Here is a 19097-nt window from a genome sequence, read left to right as displayed (position 1 = left end):
TGTTCAAGACAAGGATCCAATCCCGAACAGCAGATAATAGTTCACTGACACCAGCTGGTGGATTGTTACAGAGCGTGCCTGATCTCAGATAACATCCGACTCCCTGGCCTGACTGATTGCTGACTCTCCTTCCATCTTCCTGGTCTTTCCATCTCCCAAAGAATGGATCAGCCTGAGGAACACTGCCCCCTGTAAAGGGAGAACTGTCTCCCATCACTGAGCCTCTTCCTGGGGACCTGATGAGTCACCCATCCCGACCTATCCATCCAATAGGCACAGGAGAAGTATCCAGCTATCCCTGCCACTGAGGGCACAGGCCCAGATTTAAAACCTGTCTGCTCTCGAGGCATGTCATAACATTTCTGAACTGGTTGATAGAAAATATCTACGGTTTACTAGGAATAATTCCTGGTACTTTCCAAATGCAGGTAGTCCTTGACTTATAAACATTCACACTTAGGAACAAGATCCAATATGAGAGTGTATTAACATTAAAGATCTAATGTATGAACATTTCCACATACTGTGGCTATGTTTTATTTTCCTGCATTATTATCCAACATGCCTATAGATTGACTTACAAAAGAGCAGAACCTGTTTGCTACCCAGGTACTACATGTACTTGTCGAGGTGACAGGATGTACAAAGCCATCCCAGTATCTTGAGATGTTTGGCATGGAAAGCTGACCCAATGACCCAGACAATTCCAGTAAATCTCCGTATTTCTGGAGATAGGAAGGAAACAGTCTCTCTGATGACATGGCTACATTAATTTTTATTCCAGTATTTTCATACCTAATCACAAAAGGATCAGTTAATTAAGGTCTGATTTCTTACTATTGACGTGGATAATGGTGTCATGGTAATGTCACTGGATTAATAGTCTAGAGGCTCAGGCTAATGGTCCTCAGACATGGATTGATGCCACACCATGACAGGTAAATGCCTTTTAGATTCAATTAATAAATATAGAATTGAAAGTTAATCTCAGAAATGGTGACCATTGAGCTATTGCTGACTTGGCATAAAAATACACCTGGCTCACTAATGTCCTCTATGGAAGGAAATCTGCCATCCTAAAGGATATTACCTGCATGGGCCAATATGTGATTCCAGGCCAACAGCAAAAAGTGGCTGACTCCTAACTGTCCTCTGGAATGGCCGAGCGAGCGACTCAGTTCAAGGGGTAATTAGGGATGGGCAATAAATAACTGGCTTTACCCTGAAAGAATAAAGTGACATTAAAGGAGAAGCGTTATTTTTATAAACGATGATGTACCCAATCATTTTGAAACCTCCTAAAATGCCTGGTCCTTGATCAACATAAGAAAACATTGTGATGGTCAGCTGTGTAACTTAGCCCCAACTGGAGTGATTATATTGGAAACAATGGGGTTTCTGAAGAAGGTGTGTTTTTTTTTAACAACACACAGGTGCATGTGATTTGTAAATGTTAATGGCAGAGTGGAAAAGGGCTCGGGTTAGGCTCCAAACTCTCAGGTCATGATGAGAGTAACAGGATATATCTACTGCCATGGAGAACATCCTTTCCTCCGTTTCTTCTTCAGCGTTGAATCAGGGATCACCATGTCCCACCATGTTCCCAGGTAACAGTTGTGCTCCAGTGCATTGTACTGTGCTACATTCACCCTCATATGGCGGGAGTCAGGAGGACCATGTTCATACCCACTGCGCCTGTTCATTAAAGCCCCTTGGACATCCTCTGAACAATGCTATTGGAAAAACATCATCAAGCTACATCAGAAATCAATGCATCTTGTTCACAAAGAAGAAAAAATGTACAAATGTTAGCAGTTTGACCTGACGGGGTTTAGGGTGGTGGGGGGAGTGGGTGTGCCTGGTCAGGGACTTCAGCGAGGTTGTGGGGTGGAGGGGACAGGTTTTAGAGACCAGTAAGGGGGATTATGAGGGGTTGGGTGAATATGTAGCACCTGAAAGGGGGTAACAAAGCCTCCTTCCGCCCACCTTTCATCCAGTCTGTGCACTGCCACTTCTCCCTTTCCCACCCTCACGTGTTTTCATGGGCCCCAGCTGAAATGCAATACTTCACTCGTCCAGTTAGTGACCAGAGAAGACCTCAATAGGTCGAGGAGGTGGTCTGGCTGCTTAGTCCCTTACCATCCCGCGCTGGGGTTGGTGGGGGAAGGGGGGGTGCGATGGGAATGCGGGAAATGCTGGCGCTGACACACCCACAGTATTTCACATGTCCTCCCAATCTTCAAATACACCACCAGGGCAGGGCAGGGCTATAAAAGTCACCCCCTTTTCTGCTAAATTCAGTCTTAACTCCAATCCTTTGGTTGGGGAACATGTTGGTGAACTGTTACTCTCTTTCTTTTGACATTAGGTTTCTGTTCTGATAAGCCTCTAGCTGCAAAATAAAACTGAGAGCCTCTTCATTTCCAGATTCAGGGTACGTTGAGCAACTCACTGCTTCTTCCCATCACAGAGCATAGGTCATTTCTCCATTTTCTGCTGTTGCAAGGGGAACATTATTCCCTCAATTTGCTGCCTTCCCTTGCTCCTTACAACGTAACTTGCAATTCTCGCTTGCTACAGTGGGCAGGTACCCCATTGTCAATCATAGGCCTGGAAGAAATCAACAGGTTCTTATTTTCTCATCGTGAACTAAATTGTTACCATTTCCCAAACTGTCCCATTCAGCTTTTAAACGTAACTGTAATCACCGCTGACCCAAGCTTGTGGGGCATTACCTTGTGGCTTTTTAAAGCAACAGAAACTGAATTGTAGTTTTGGATTGAAAAGAAGTGAAGCACAAAGGCAGAGGTCTCGTAGGTGGTGGCTGAGAACTCTTGTGTTTGAGTCCCACTCCCAGACCTGATTACCACAGAAGGTGCATTCAGACTGTAGATCGAGATGTTGGCTTTCAACCCTCACATCCTTCTGGTCCACCTATGGCAGGTACAAAGAGCAGCAGCGCTCCTAGTCAACAAGAAGTGCGAGATAGGTGTCCCTGTTTTAAAGGACTCCACTGGCTGGAGTGGTTGAAGAGACCTCTGGGCTTTTGGATACCTGGTGATGTTTTCCTGTGTGGGAGCCAGGCCTGGGCACTGCGCTTTATGTTTTCGAAGGAGAAGCTAAATTTTGACCATGTGATTCTAGTTTCCTTAGGCCATATAACAATCACCTTCATGAAATGGATCATTGAGTGTTTTTAGCAAAATGAATATTTGCAACATGAATAAAAATGCATTAAAAAGTTCCTGAGATAACAAGGTATAGAGCTGGATGAACACATGGGGCCAAACAGCATCAGAGGGGCAGGAAAGCAGACATTTTGGGTCTTGACCTTTCTTCAGAAAAGTTTTTAAGGAAGGGTCTAGGCCCAAAACGTCAGCTTTCCTGCTCCTCTGATGTTGCTTGGCCTGCTGTGTTCATCCAGCTCTACACCTTGTTATCTCAGATTCTCCAGCATCTGCAGTTCCTACTATCTCTAAAAAGTTCCTGAGCTGACAAATGAAATTTGTAAGAAACGTCTGTGGATGTTCTTCACAATTTTGGATCTTTCAAGAGTATAATCTAAATACAATATATCTGCATAAAGTATATAATCTGCATATAGCATATATATATATACACAAGGTATATAATCTATGCGTAACACATCTATGTCAGGTATATAATCTACATCTCATACGTCTACACGTGAATTAGAGACCATATGTCACATATCTCCCTGAGGTATATAATCTATATGTGATATAGTTGTGTGCAGTATATAATCTACAAGTACTATATCTCCATGAGGTGTTTAATCTGTTTGCAGTGCTGGTGGAACTGGAGTGCTGCTGAACATTGAGCGAATGGCCAATCTCCTACAGCAATTGGGTGCTGATGTTCAGGTCCGGGGCTTGGTTGATTCTGGTTGGTTCCTGGACAATAAACAACAGAGACAGACTGAATGCTCAGGTGTGACCAGCTGCAGTCCAAACCACCTCATTAAAAAGGGACTCAGGTAAAGTAAAATAACAAATATGCTCATTATCTTTTTAAAGCCTCTAAACATTCAGGAGATGGGAGGAGAGTTGAATATTGTTCTGGATGCAACTGAATACTCTCTCTCTCTCTCTCTGACGCATCAGCTTTAAGCATTTATGCAATTGCCTGAATGTCTATAGCTTCTTGAAAAATGAGAATCATAAAGTGAAAAATGACATGTGGACAGTGTGGTTTGGAAACAATCTAAAATTTTATCCCAAAACTTACCGCACTTCCAACTAGTTATGGGCTGACGATTGTCCTCACTGTATTCCTTGCCCTTTCCAGCAACTGAAACTGAGACAGACTATACACAGCCTCCAGCTTTGAGCCTGAAGACCAGGCAGAGAGCAGTTGGGGAATGGAGATGGGTTTGGGCTGGGGACCAGGACCTATGCGAGGTGCAGGAAATGTTTTGTTTTTGTTATTTCACCCTGAAGGAGCTGAATGCTGATCCTGTTCCACTGGAAAAGCCCTGGCTCCTTGCCACCAGTTGCTTTGATCCCACCTGGACCGAGTGACAATGAAGGAAATGGAGAAAGTAGGAGCTGGCAAGATTCCACAAAAACAAAAGTGAAGGACACGGTGAAAGAGACGGGGAGAAAGATGGAGCTAGTAACGGTACTAGGGACCCCCTCTGCCTACACCACCAGGAGAGGGAGGGAGGGAGGGAGGGGTTGGGTGAAAGAGTGTTGGTCCAGCTCCATAGAAATACTCACCACCATCCCGACAGGGCACTTTTTAAGAAAAGGTTCAGAATTGAAGATTAAAAGCTAAAGAGTGGTTCCAATTTGAAGACGATGGGTTTACGCAGCAGTGACTGTTTCATGCCCATCTCCCATTTTCCAGGCAGTGGGCAATTCCATCCACACTGGGACTGTACTTCCTGCTGTGCTGGTACCAACATGGCACTGACATAGGCCTTGGGCCTGTGCTAACTGTTGAGTCTTTTTCCTGCCTGAGAATCTTGCTCACAGGTGTAGCGTGCACCAAGCAGCTGGAGCAGTCAAACTAATGATGTTTAAAATGGCGGTGTTTCAGATATGTTGCTGATGTTTTAACAAATATTCTCGCAGCTGATATCCCATTAGCATCCACTCCTGTCAAATGCCATCTATGGTAAATTCATCAGTGAAACCAGATTCGAATTAGCTTTAAACCTTGAGTGGTCTGTTGTTCCTTTAGACGATTTAGAGCTGTCTTTGTCTTGCTGGGTTAGACACCAGTGTGAATGTGCTGGAATCCCACTGGGAGACAATCATTAGCCTGAGCTTTCTATCAAAATGCAGCTGTGGTTGTAGGGGCTGAAGTTCCTCAAAGCCTCACTGGTTCCCGAATAAGAAATAGGAGTAGACCAGTCAATCCTGCTCCAAACGTGTATACATCTGAATTTACATATTCCAATCCAATGATTGGAACAGTGGGAAATTCAACTTCCCGTGCTCCTCCCTTCCCCCCACCCCACCAAACAAAGACAAATTACTATTGTTCTCAAATTTACAGCAGCAGAAGTGCTGTGGGACTTTAATTTTCCAACCAAAGTGAAAAATGAAGATGAGATGTCAGTTGTTTTGTGTATATAGGCAGTGAGTTTGATGAGTTTTAGAAATGGTTCAAAATGTGGTGATGAATATTAGCAATTGTTTGACAGTTTTACAGTGAGCTAATGGGATCTTTCTGTGCAGAATGTGGAACAGTGCTATTCCAGAGAGATGCAGGCAGCACTATAGACGAGGAGAAGAGTGGCAATGCTTCTTTGGCTACAGGATGTATTCATTCTTAAAATGTAAATGAAATTTGAAACATTGCGGATTTGTGACCTTCTCTGAGGCTGGGGTCGCTGGTGTAGCTCATGTACAGTTCTGTTGCAGCTCCTGTGTTTGTGACCCAGTGGCTGTTTGATGAAGAGCAGTTGAAAATGGAGAATATTCAACTGGCAAGTCACTCTCTTACGGAAAGCCAATGGAATTATACCCAGAACCTGGGCAGAGACCTGAGAAACTCACTGCGGGGCGTTGTGTGAGTAATGATGTGATTTTAAGTATTTGTACCTGGGTGGGAGATCATTCGAATCAATCAGAATGGGGAAGTTCTACATTTAAGTGGTTTAAGCAAGCGACTGCAAGCCCAAGTGTATTATCACAGCCCAGGGTGAAACTGGAGGAAGTGTTTCTCGTTATTGTGACATCAAAAGCTGGGTTATCCAAAAACATTGCTCATGGAGATTCCTGGGCAAGTTGAAGTGAGAAGCAGGAAGTAGAACATGAGCAAGACTCTCATTTGGAGATAAACTTGGATGTGTCTCTGAGGGGCATCTGAAAGCCTCCGATCAACAACAGTCTCCCATTGGCTTCCTAGCTTCCTCTGTCATTCCATTGTCTTCCAAAAAGGAGGGTTTCTTCAGCATTGAATCCACCACAGCACCTCAATGAACTCTAGGCCTCTGGGAATGCACAAGAATAGAACAGTGCATATTGACTGAGGCATTCAAGAGGGACGTTGGATGCTTATTTGGATAGGAGTGGTGTGCAGGGATATGGGGAAAAGGTAGGAGATTAGCACAAGGGGATAGAATTGATGAAGGGGCCATATGGCCTCCTTCTGTGCAATAACAGTTCAGCGATTCATTTTTATTATAACTGACTCCTGACTAGTCAATAACCATTCTGCTCCTGTAGTGCACTCTTCCCTTGGCTATCTAAACATAGATCCCTTTCTCGGCATCAATGGTGATCAGTGGTTCCTGAAGTAGGTGGATTTGGGGGAGTGAGCTGGATTGTCACTCAATGCAAGGAAGCAATGTCAAACTCATTGCATCCATTCAGCTCCTGCCTGACCAGCAGACGCCTATCTCCTGCTGGTGACAGTCACCTAGTTCTGGGGAAATAGGTGAGCAGTTGAGAATGGGGCTGCTGTCTCGAGAAACATCAAGCTGCTTCCAATGAACTGCATGTCCTTGTTCTCTGATCATGGGATATGTGACCTAATGCTGTTGTCAGACTTTGCAAACTTGAATGACAGAGATCTACAAACTATCTCCAAGCTCCTGAAGTTATTCAGTATAAAAGTGAATCTCTACTCTCCCTGGCATCTTCAGAATGAGATGGGGAGAAAGGGACATATGAGAGACTGTTACAGGTTTCAGTGGTGCTGTATTAATGGGTACAGTAAGGAGAATTTCTCCATTGTGTGCGCAGGACAAAGGGATCTAGACTCCTCAGACAGACAAACTGATCAGGGATCTACAGAACATGTTGAAATAGTCCCAGAGCACTAGATGTTGGCTGTGATTGGATAATCACAAGCAGACAGAAAAGCCACAACAGGCTTGAATATAGATAATGTGTTGGGATAATCTTTTTGAATGACCACCTACCTCAAGAACTGCTTCCCTGGAAAAAAGTTAATTCAAACTTTCTTTCAGAAAGAAGAGTAGGAGATAGAAACAAACACATTACAGAATTCCAATATCCACCATTCTCTTCAAGATCATAGAACCTGTACAGTGTGGAAGCAGGCCATTCAGCCAATCAAATCCACAAAGAACTTCACACCCATAACCAACCCCACTAACCCCGCATTTTCCCCATTGCTAATCCAGCTAGCCGGCCCATCCATGGACATTATCGACAAATTAGTATGATCAATCCACCTTACTTACACATCTTTAGACTATGGGAGGAAAGCCACACAGACACAGCGAGAACATGCAACCTCCACGCAGCCCTAACTTGAGACTAGAATTTAACCCAAGTCCCTTGTGCTGTGAAGCAGCAGTGTTAACCGCTGAGCCAACGTGCCACCCCAACTTCAGTACAAGGTGGAAGTTTGTCCTGGACAGTCTATACAAACAGGTAATATCGGATCTATCTCTCATTATTCCCAGAGCTTGGTATTCAACTCCTGAATGCAATAATCTGTCTTTGCCTTAGCTTCCTGTTTTCGTTTGCAGGAGGAATGGTATTTAGAGAACTGGAGAGGACACTGCTGTTGAGGATTAAGTATCTCAAAAATTGTTTTTACTGTGAGAATAGGTCATTCAGGTCAGTTTAATATTCTTCTTGATACTGAAGACTAAATGCTGCTGTGAATCACCAGCCCAGAATCTACCGTCACAACTGATGGAAACTTCAACAAACTGACATAACCACAAAGTTCTCATTAAGAAAATTAGCAATCTCTTTTTCAACACTCATCTGCTGTCACTAAAGACTTGAAAATGTTAGGTACTTGCATTACGAGAAAAACATGTAAATATGAATTAGCCCCTTTACAACAATGCAATAATCTGCCTGATAGCACTCAGACTGCGTAGGATATACATTATCATCTCATTTAAAATTATCTAAGATGCCTTAGCAAGGACCCACATGTCTCGTGTGTTTCCATATACTATTACAATGTTTATTGCTTAATAGTTTGTACATAATTTGAATTCTCTCTATTTTAGAGCGGTTTTTGCCCCAGCATGTCTTGCACACACCATGATCTCAAAAAGGTAAGGTATTAAAATATTAAACAAGTTGAAAACTATTGCACAAAGTAGCATTGGATTGGTATTCTTCTGTGGTGAATTAGCTAATTAAACAATTTCCAGAGGACATTTATCTCCTCTGCTGTTTCTGTCAGAGCACATCTGCACTCAATCACTCATACCTTCCACAATGCAGTTCCACAGGAGATTAGGCCTGGACTGTTGAGTTATTTTTAAACTTCATGCTTTATAGTCAGGCTATAATTTCAGTTTCAGTTAATCATTACCTCACTAAAGTGAAGAAACAAATTATGTTAAATGAACAAATCCAAATCCTAGTTTTTTTATTTGCAAATGAGCATATTATATCTAAATATTTGGCGCCGTTGTTATTAGTTTTAGACCAGAATACCAATGAGTTTTGAGTTTTCTTGATCAACCTGAAACATTTTTATGCAGTCTTCAATTGTTAACATGATCAAATATAAAAAACAATCAAAGATATTGGGAACTGCAGATGCCGGAGAATCTGAGATAACAAGGTGTGGAGCTGGATGAACACAGCAGGCCAAGCAGCATCTTAGGAGCAAAACGCTGACGTTTCGGGCCTAGACCCCAAGGGCCTGCTGCGTTCATCCAGCCCCACTCTTTGTTATCCTAAACAACGATCAAACACTTTTTAATCTTTGAAACACTTCATAGAAAATTAGTTCTGTTCATTGAAACAATCAACACTCCTTGCAGAAAGACGAAGGTCTCTGAGCACTTTAGAAAAGTTGAGCACAGGGCAGGAGAGAAAAGGGGTTTGTGTGGGTTCAATAGAACAACTTTAAGAATTCTTTTGCAGTTAGAAAAGACTTTGCCAAAGACAAAGGCACAGTGTCTGTTGGGAGAGCCAGCAATCAGAAGTCACCAGTGTTGATGGAGCAGGGTTTGTTTGCAGGGATATACAGCTGGGTATACCAAGCAAAGTGATGGAAGGGGTCATTGAGAGAGCTATCAGGCAGCACTTAAGAACCAATAATCTGCTCACTAATGCCCAGCTTGGGCTCTACCAGGGCCACTCAGCTCCTGGGTCCAGACCCGAAACATCAGCCTTCCTGCTCCTCTGTTGCTGCTTGGCCTGCTGTGTTCATCCAGCTTCACACTTTGTTATCTTGGATTCTCCAGCATCTGCAGTTCCCATTATCACAGACCAAGCAGCATGTTTTGTGCTCCTAAGATGCTGCTTGGCCTGCTGTGTTCATCCAGCTCTATACCTTGTTATCTCAGATTCTCCAGTATCTGCAGTTCCTACTATCTCTGACTTCATTACAGCCTTGGTTCAAACATGGACAAAAGAGCTGAATTCCAGAGGTGAGGTGAGAGTGACAATCCTTGATATCAAGGCTGTATTTGACTGAGTGTGGCATCAAGGAGCCCTGACAAAACTGAAATCAATGGGTATCATGGAAAATTGATTTTGCTAGAGGTCAGATGAATTGGTGGGGTGGGGGGGGGAGGTGGTAATCTCATAGAGTCTTACAAAATTCTAACAGGACTGGACAGGCTAGATGCAGGGAAGGTATTCCCAATAGTGGGTGTAACCAGAACCAGGGGTCACAGTCTGAGGATTCAGGGTAGACCATTTAGCATGGAGATGAGGAGACACTTCTTCTCGCAAAGAGTGGTGAGCCTGTGGAATTCATTACCGCAGGAAGTAGTTGATGCTGAAACATTGAATGTATTTAAGAGGCAGCTAGATATAGCACTTGGGGTGAATGGGGTCAAAGGTTATGGAGAGAAAGAAGGATTAGGCTATTGAGTTGGACGATCAAGCGTGATTGTGAAGAATGGTGGAGCAGGCTCAAATGGTCGAATAGCCTCCTCCTACTGCTATCTTCTATGTTTCTATGTTTCTAATTCTCCAGTGGTTGGGATCATACGTGACACATAGGAAGATGGTTGTGGCTGTTGGAGGTCAGTCATCTCAGCTCCAGGACATCTCTGCAGGAGTCCCTCAGGGTAGTGTCCTAGGCCCAACCATCTTCAGCTGATTCATCAATGACCTTCCCTCCATCATGGGGTCTGAAGTAAGGATGTTCGCTGATGATTACACAATGTTCAGCACAGTTCATTGCTCAGCGTCCCTACAGCACACAGACAGACCCTTCATTCCAAACTGTCCATGCCAACCAGGTTTCCCAAACTAAACTAGTCCCATTTGCCTGTGTTTAGTCCATATCCTCTAAATCTTTCCCATTCATGTACCTGTCCCAAATTTTGTAACTGTACCTGCATCTACCACTTCCTCTGGCAGTTTATTCCACGTATGAACTAGCCTTTGTGTAAAACATTTGCCCCTTAGGTCCCTTTTAAATCTTTCTCCCCTCACCTTAAAATATGTCCTCTAGTTTTGAACTCCTGCACCCTAGGGAAAAGACCTTTGCTATTCACCTTATCTATGCCTCTCATGATTTTATAACCCTCTATAAACCATCAACCTCCTATGCTCCAGTTAGAAAAGTCCTAGACTATCCAGCCTCTCCCTACAACTCCAACCCTCCATTCTCAGCAACATCCTGGTAAAGCTTTTCTGACTCCTCTCCAGCTCAGTAATATCTTTCTCATAACAGGTTGACAAGAATGAGACACAGTACTCCAAAAGGGCCTCAACAACATCCTGTACAATCTCAACACAACATCCTAACTCCTATGTTCACTGGTCTGAGCAATGAAAGCAAGCATGCTGAACCTGCCTTCTTCAGCACCGTGTTTACCTGTCTTGCAACTTTTAAAGAACTATGAACCTACACTCCAAAGTCTCTTTGTTCAGCAATGCTCCCCATAGCCTTATCGTTAAGTGTATAAGTCCTGCCCTGATTTGCCTTTCCAACATGCAGCTCCTCACATTTATCTAAATTAAACTCCATCTGCCACTCCTTGGACCATTGGTTGAATTGATCAAGATTCCTTTGTAATCTTAGAGAACCTTTCTCACTGTCCACAGCACCACCAATTTTGGCGTCATCTGCAAACTTTTTAACCCTCTAAATTCTCAACAAAATTGCTAATATAAATGACAAACAGAAGTGGACCTAGCACTAATCCCCGTGAAACCCCATGAGTTACAGACCTGCAGTTTGACAAAAAAACCCGCACCATCACCCTCTGTCTCCCAGTGTCAAACTAATTTGTACCCAATTGGTAAATCGCTCCTCAGATAGATCCAGAACCAAGATGTAAGATTGGGCTGATAAGGGTCAAAGGCCATTTGTGCCACACAAGTGCCAGGCAATGATGACTTGAAATGAGACAGAATCTAATCATTGTCCCAGGATGTTCAATGACGTTACTATCACTGAATGTCACAGCTGTACAGAACTTTAAGTTAGGCCACATTCGGAATATTGCGCACGGTTCTGGTTGCCACACAATTAGAATGATGTGGAAGCTTTGGAGAGGGGACAGAAACGATTTACCAGGATATTGCCAGGTTTGGAGGGTATTGGCTATCAGAAGAGATTGGGCAAACTCAGTTTGTTTTCACTTAAATGTCAGAGGCTGAGGGATGACCAGAGGGATGGGGATAGGATGGATAGCTGGAATTTTTTTTCAATTACTAGGGGACATAGGTTTAAGGTAAAAGGGGGAAAGTTCAAAGGAGATGTGAAAAGCAGGTTGTTTTGCACGGAGGATGGTAAGTGCCTGGAATGCGTTGCCAGAGGAGGTGATGGAGATGGATATAATAGCAACATCTAAGAGGCATTTGACTGATAGAGGACTAGGCAGCGATTAGATGCATACAAGTAGAGGCAAAAGGATTTATTTTGGAAAGGGATCATGTGTCACCATCAACTTGGAGGGCCGAACAGCCCGTTCATTGTGTACTGTTCTGCAGTGTTTGTTTTGTTAATCCCCTACCATCAACATCCTGAGGGTTATCATTGACCAGACACTGAACTGGTCTTGCCGCTGAAATACAATAGTTATAAGAGCAGGTCAGTGACTGAGAATTCTGCGGAGAGTAACTCACCTCCTGTCTCGTCAAAGCTTGTGCACCATCTACAAGGCACAATGTGGCCAGAGAGTTAGTGGCTGCAGATCAAACATGCAAGATGCTTTGTCTGATTTTAGTTTCCCGTTCTTCACCCCAGCTCAAATTGTAATAACCAACCTTGAGACTCGGTAAGAGTGGGAATGACAGAGGTGTAAGACTTAGTGTGGAAAATGTATCAAGCTGCAGCTTTCCAGTTAGGTTCTAGACTCAAGGGGGCTGGTCACCCACAAAGACAGAATTCCAGCAATCCAAACAGGAATTCAAGGATCTACCAGACTAGTGCCTCAGCAACACTGGCATGAGCAGAGGAGGGCAATATTCTGGAGGTAGAAAAGGCCATTTTGTTTACAACTTTGATCGAAAGAAGGTGGCTGAGTTAAGGTCAAAGTCAGAAGTCACACCACACCAGGTTACAGTCCAATAGGTTTCTTTGAAATCCCAAGCTTTCAGTGCACTGCCCCTTCGTCAGGTGAAGTCACTAGGATGCGAAGTGCTCTCCCTGGGGATACAGCCATGAGTGTGGGGGGAGTGTGTGTGCGGTTAATGAAGTCCAGAGCTCCAACTCATCAAATATTTGCGTCGAGTTTTAAAATAACATAAACCTGATTCTCCAAACATCTGGTTCACTTTTCGTTTGAACAAGAAATTCTGTTAAATTATGTTCTCAGCTAAAGCTGATAATTCACATTCTGGAAATGTTTAATGGCTTATGTTTGTTGTATGTACACATCTCTGAATAATTTGATCATGTACAATTGCTATTCAAAAGGTAATCCCACATTGTCCTTTCTCAAACTTGGTGTCAAGGAAATAAGAATATTAAATATAGTTATTAATCATAATATTTGGCTCTTTGGGGATTACAGCTGGTAATTAATATCGCATGCAAGAAGCTTGGATAGTTAAAACCTGGGGAAAATGTCAAATTCATTTAAGATCACTATAACTGATACACTTCAGTAATTTTACCACCCAGTCAAGCTACAAGCCTAAAGGACATTTACACAAATTGTCCCAGACATATTTTACACATTTTTGACAATGTAATTAGCTTTGTCTTGGTATCCCTCCATCTCCCCTGCAATCACAGTCATCCAAAACCCAAGGCTCATGACCTGAATTTATTAAACAGTGACCACAATAGAATTAATTCCATTCCACAACATGTAACACCAATGCAAATTCAAACTGAAATAATAGAAATGGCAAACTAATATATTTGACTCAATTTTCACTCCCAGAAAGGGGTGGCTTCAGATGATGTTAGGAGGGAAAATGCAGAAATCTGAAATAGGAACACAAACTGCTTTGAACATAGCCGTTTCCTCTACTGGGAAGGGCAACCAATTCATAAGACCATAAGATATAGGAGCAGAAATTAGGCCATTCGGCCCATCGTGTTTGCTCCGCCATTCAATCATGGCTGATAAGTTTCTCAACCCCATTCTCCTGCTTTCTCCCCATTACCCTTGATCCCCTTGATAATCAAGAACCTATCTAACTCTGTCTTAAATATACTCAATGACCCGGCCTCCACAGCATTCTGTGGCAGTGAATTCCAAAGGTTCACCACTCTTTGGCTGAAGAAGTTTCTCTTTATCTCCGTTCTAAAAGGTCTTCCCTTTACTCTAAGGCTGTGCCCTCAGGTTCTAGTCTCTCCTACCAACGGGAACATCTTCCCAACATCCACTCTGTCCAGGCCATTTAGTATTCTGTGAGTTTCACTTAGATTCCCCCTCATCCTTCTAAACTCCAATGAATATAGTCCCAAAGTCCACAAATGTTCCTCACATGTTAATCTGTTCATTCATGGCCCCTCTGAACCCAGCCCAGGGCCAGTACATCTTTACTGAGGTTAGGCTAATCGGCCCGTAATTTTCAATCTCTTGCCTTACTCTCTTTTTAAACAGGGGTGTCAGGTTAGTGATTTTCCAGTCATCTGAGACCCTCCCTGACTCTAGTGATTCCTGAAAAATCACTACTAATGCCTCCACTATCTCCTCAGCTATCTCCTTTCGAACTCTGGGGTGCAGTCCATCTGGTTCGGGTGATTTGTCCACCTTCAGGTCAATCAGGAGGCAATCTACTTACACGAACTGGAATGGAGATTTAAATATGATAATGAAGATACAAATCTTTAGTTTAAGAGATTTGAATTATAACCACTGGTAAAATGAGGCTGAGCCCATGGCATCAGAGCCTCTCCAGCAATACCTTTGGAACAGGAGGAACCGTTATCCCCAATAGTCACCAGGTACCATCCCTTCATGACAGTTTGTCAGCTCACTCCAAACATTCAGTTCAGATGGCTGATGCCCCCTGAGAACCTGCAGAAGGCCACCATGGGAGCTCCCATCATCTGGGTCCTCTTGGTATCAGGACCAGCCCTCTACGATCGCGACCTCATTCCTGCACAATTTCTCTCACCTTCCTCATTTGGATCCCACCTGTAAAAGGCCACCAGGCTGCTGGCTGGTGGGAAACCAATTTTAAGGGCCCAAGAATATAATTCTGTTGAAAAGGCTCTTATGGTGTAATGGTAGTGACTCTACGTCTGATCCAGGAGACCTGGGTTCAAGTCTCACCTGCTCTAGAGGTGTGTAGTGGTATCTCTCAATAGGTTGGTTCAGGAACTTTGGGCTACCCTTGCTCTCTAATAGACCTCCCCTTCAATTTAAAGTCAGGCCTCCGTCTGGAAACACACAATTCTGAGACAAAGTGGCTCCAATGCAAAGACAGAATGAAGGCACAAGAATCTTCTGAAAAGGTGATGGCCAAAACTGCTCCCAATACTCTCAGAGTGGCCTCACTAAGACTACAGTTAATTTGAACATAACTAACAGCATTGTGAATTTACCTATAACACACGGACTGCAGCGGTTCAAGAAGGCAGCTCACCACCACATTCTCAAGGTCAACTAGGGACGGGTAAGAAATGCTGGGCCCAGCCAGTGATGCCCACACCCCATGACTGAATTGAAAAATACTTTGAGCCCCTGCTATTCCGTTCCCTATTTATAACTGTCTGGTCTTATCAATTATATTTTTTCCATCACTCAATGACATTTTCCTGTTCTATGTACACAGATCCATTACACTCTTTGTATCTTCAGTGGCTCCAGCTTTTAGTAATTTGAAAAATACTCTCAAGATCTGAAGGAGCTGAACCGACACATCTTCAATGGTCTCCTAGGAAGGGCTTTATCAAATAGCTTCTGCAAGTTTATATAAATAACATTCCTCCTTCCGCTACACTGCCATTAAAATTCAGTTTGATCCATCAGACATGATCTACCATTTACAAATATACAGTGGATCTCCCCTCAGGTATTCAGTCACTCAGTTGTCGATTATAAATTCCAGTGATTTCTTGACAGCACATATTGGGCCATTTGTTCCAGATTTCCCTGTTAGTCTCTCTGGCTTTTCTTAGAAACCTATTGTAATGCAGGGTTTGGTCTATATTTAACATTTCGGACCATGTTTGACAACTTTACACGTTTTTGTGACAACTTGTTTTTTTGGCGAATGGAAGTTCTCTGGATTTTTCTCAATTTGCTGCTAAAACATGGATTGTTGGAAAGGCTGGGCAAATGATCGTTTGTTTGTTTCATTTCTCCAGGATTTTCACTGAAGTTTCACAACTGGGGGTAGCTCCAGGGAAATAGTCAGCCTAGAAGCATAGATCCTCCTGGCTACACATTTTGTTTCAGTCCCTGTAATACGGGGAGTGTTAACGCTCAACCCACTGTTGACCATTATAGGTAGAACACCAGAATCAACTGACACATAAGGTCACAAAACGTTGCTATATTGTAAATTAGATTAGTTATATTTTCAAATTAAACTATACTATTGGATTCAGATGTAAAGGTGAAGTCGCAATAGCCCTACTGGACCATAGGGCTGTTCTCTCATTAGACAGAGAGGTGATGTTTGAACCTGAGGCGAGGGGAGAGTTTGAGAAGGGCAGCCCTTCACGGTGATCAGAGATAATGGGAACTGCAGATGCTGGAGAATCTGAGACAACAAAGTGGGGAGCTGGATGAACACAGCAAGCCAAGCAGCATCTTAGGAAGGGTCTAGGCCCAAAACGTCAGCTTTTGTGCTCCTGAGATGCTACTCGGCCTGCTGTGTTCATCCAGCTCCACACTTTGCTAGCCCTTCATGGTGACCTCAGTCGGTGCTGGAACTTGGTCCACACTATTGCCATTGCAAACCATCCTTGCAACCAACTCAGCTAACCAACCTGGAAACAAAGCACTGATTCTTCACAATGAGTGAACACCTAAAGTTGATCCACATGGTATACTGACCTTGAATGTTTGCTAGAAACTTCCAAAATGGGTTTATTTCACCACGTTAACCAATTTGTTAAAGTTGAAAGCTGAGGAAGGCTCCTTTCTGTCTAAAGACAAGAATGATTTTAACATTGAAAACAAAAAAAACTGGAAATCACCACAGGTCAGGCAGCATCCATGCAGGGAGAGAATAACGTTGTGAGACTAGATGACTCTTCATTGGAGCTGACAAGTCAGAAACATTAGCTTGCTTTCCCTCCACAGATGCTGCCTGACCCACTGTGATCTTCAGCATTTTTTGCTTTCAGTACCGATTCCAGCATCTGCCATAATTTGCTCCTACTTTGGTGTTAACAGTTCTCCTGTATCATTGTTCTAGCAACTGGCTGGACTTCCAGGTGAGAGGAGCTTCCTTGAATACAGCTTTACAGTGCTGGGACCGCAGTCTGCAAGACAACAAGTACTCAAGGACCCCGACCAGAAACTGCTCCTTTCACTTCATCGATCAGTGCCAGTTACCGCATTGTAACCCCACCTGCCCAGCTCTTCATGATCATGTCACAGGTCAACAGGTAAACATGATTCAGCTGCTGATGGACATGGGCTTTGATATTCAGAGAATAGCACAGCAGCTTGGAATGGAACCCAGTCATCTGCTGGGAATGCTCAATAATGGAGGCTAAAGTCTTAAAACTACCCCAATTGTTTTCCTCCATGTGACAATATTTACCGTAAAAAAAATAGGATTTCAGTCAAAGCATTGTTTGGTTAACAAATCTGGAATTTTAAATTAGCATGCTCAGTTATTTAGAAAGTATTCCAGTTTAGTATAATGATATTTTTTAACCTGGCTTGATATAATGTGGCTCAACTCCCTTACTGCTAATAGAACATAGAACATAGAACATTACAGCACAGTACAGGCCCTTCGGCCCTCGATGTTGTGCCGACCTGTCATACCGATCTCAAGCCAATCTAACCTACCCTATTCCATGTATGTCCATATGTTTATCCAATGACGACTTAAATGTACCTAAAGTTGGCGAATCTACTACCGTTGCAGGCAAAGCGTTCCATTCCCTTACTACTCTCTGAGTAAAGAAACTACGTCTGACATCTGTCCTACATCTTTCTCCCCTCAATTTAAAGCCATGCCCCCTCGTGCTCGCCGTCACCATCCTAGGAAAAAGGCTCTCCCTATCCACCCTATCTAACCCTCTGATTATTTTATATGTTTCAATTATGTCCCCTCTCAACCTTCTTCTCTCTAACGAAAGCAGCCTCAAGTCCCTCAGCCTTTCCTCATAAGACCTTCCCTCCATACCAGGCAACATCCTAGTAAATCTCCTCTGCACCCTTTCCAAAGCTTCCACATCCTTCTTATAATGTGCTTTTTTTTTCTTGTGAGAAGTGATGGGTTTAATTTGTACTTAAAATTTGTAAATTGTACTCTTCACTTTTGTTGAGATTTATTCAAAGAGCATTTGGCTCTGATAATTTCTAACCTGGGATTAAATAAGTAAAACTAAATTTCATTTCTTTTATAAATGATTGAGACAAGTCTGCTTGTCACCAGCAGTTAAGGGGTTAAAGTACAGGCCCATTGTTGCCATTTCCTGTGATTTTGATGATGCTGTTTGTATTTAAATTCAAGGAAAAGAATAATTCCAATTGATTTTATTTGTTTTATTCCTGGGTTATTGTAAAATGGGTTTGTTTTATCTGAAGAGTTAGGTGAATATTATATTAAACGGATTAATATTATACTCTCAACATCTGCACATTGACTGGAAATATGTGAAATTGACAAATGCAGTTTACATCTGCCATGTTAAAGCTTTCATTGAGAGCAGACTGAATCTACTATGTCCAATTAAAACATATTCAGTCAAAAAAGGGATTTATCTTAATTGAAGAAACATTATTTTACTAAAATGTCATAAGCCCATAACAATCTTTCCTAAGTTTCCATACATGAGAAATATTTGCATAGTTAGAGATTGAATAGGAATTCATTAAAACATCAGCCTACTTTTTAAAACAATGTTCCCAGAATGATGGCACTTTTCTGAATTAAGAATGTTGCCCTGAAATTAATAGAAGTCAAGAGTCCAGAGGTTTAGCCTGTAGCAGAATCTTTCAGTATCTGCATCTGCGAGTCACTTGTCTTTCCAGTGGTGAGGGTGTGCAAAGTCAGTCAGAGAGACGGCAGGAGAAATCAGCACAACGAGACCTTGGTGAGATCTCACATACCATTACAAAA

At 42.8% G+C, this 19097-nt stretch overlaps 1 protein-coding gene across 1 annotated transcript in view; it reads left to right on the top strand.

Moving 5' to 3' along the window:
• LOC125462466 (palmitoleoyl-protein carboxylesterase notum1-like) overlaps positions 1-17558 on the top strand; it is a 50072-nt gene extending 32514 nt beyond the window's left edge. Inside the window, 5 exon segments of the mRNA XM_059653879.1 lie at positions 3809-3997; positions 5706-5806; positions 5892-6039; positions 8471-8518; positions 17214-17558. Coding sequence (XP_059509862.1) covers positions 3809-3997; positions 5706-5806; positions 5892-6039; positions 8471-8518; positions 17214-17517 — 790 coding nt within the window. The 3' untranslated portion in view covers positions 17518-17558.
• The last annotated feature ends 1539 nt before the right edge of the window (positions 17559-19097 follow it).

The sequence above is a fragment of the Stegostoma tigrinum genome, chromosome 23 (genome assembly GCF_030684315.1).
Source record: "Stegostoma tigrinum isolate sSteTig4 chromosome 23, sSteTig4.hap1, whole genome shotgun sequence".
Classification (NCBI taxonomy): Eukaryota; Metazoa; Chordata; class Chondrichthyes; order Orectolobiformes; family Stegostomatidae; genus Stegostoma; species Stegostoma tigrinum.
This window is presented reverse-complemented; position numbering and strand designations above follow the sequence as displayed.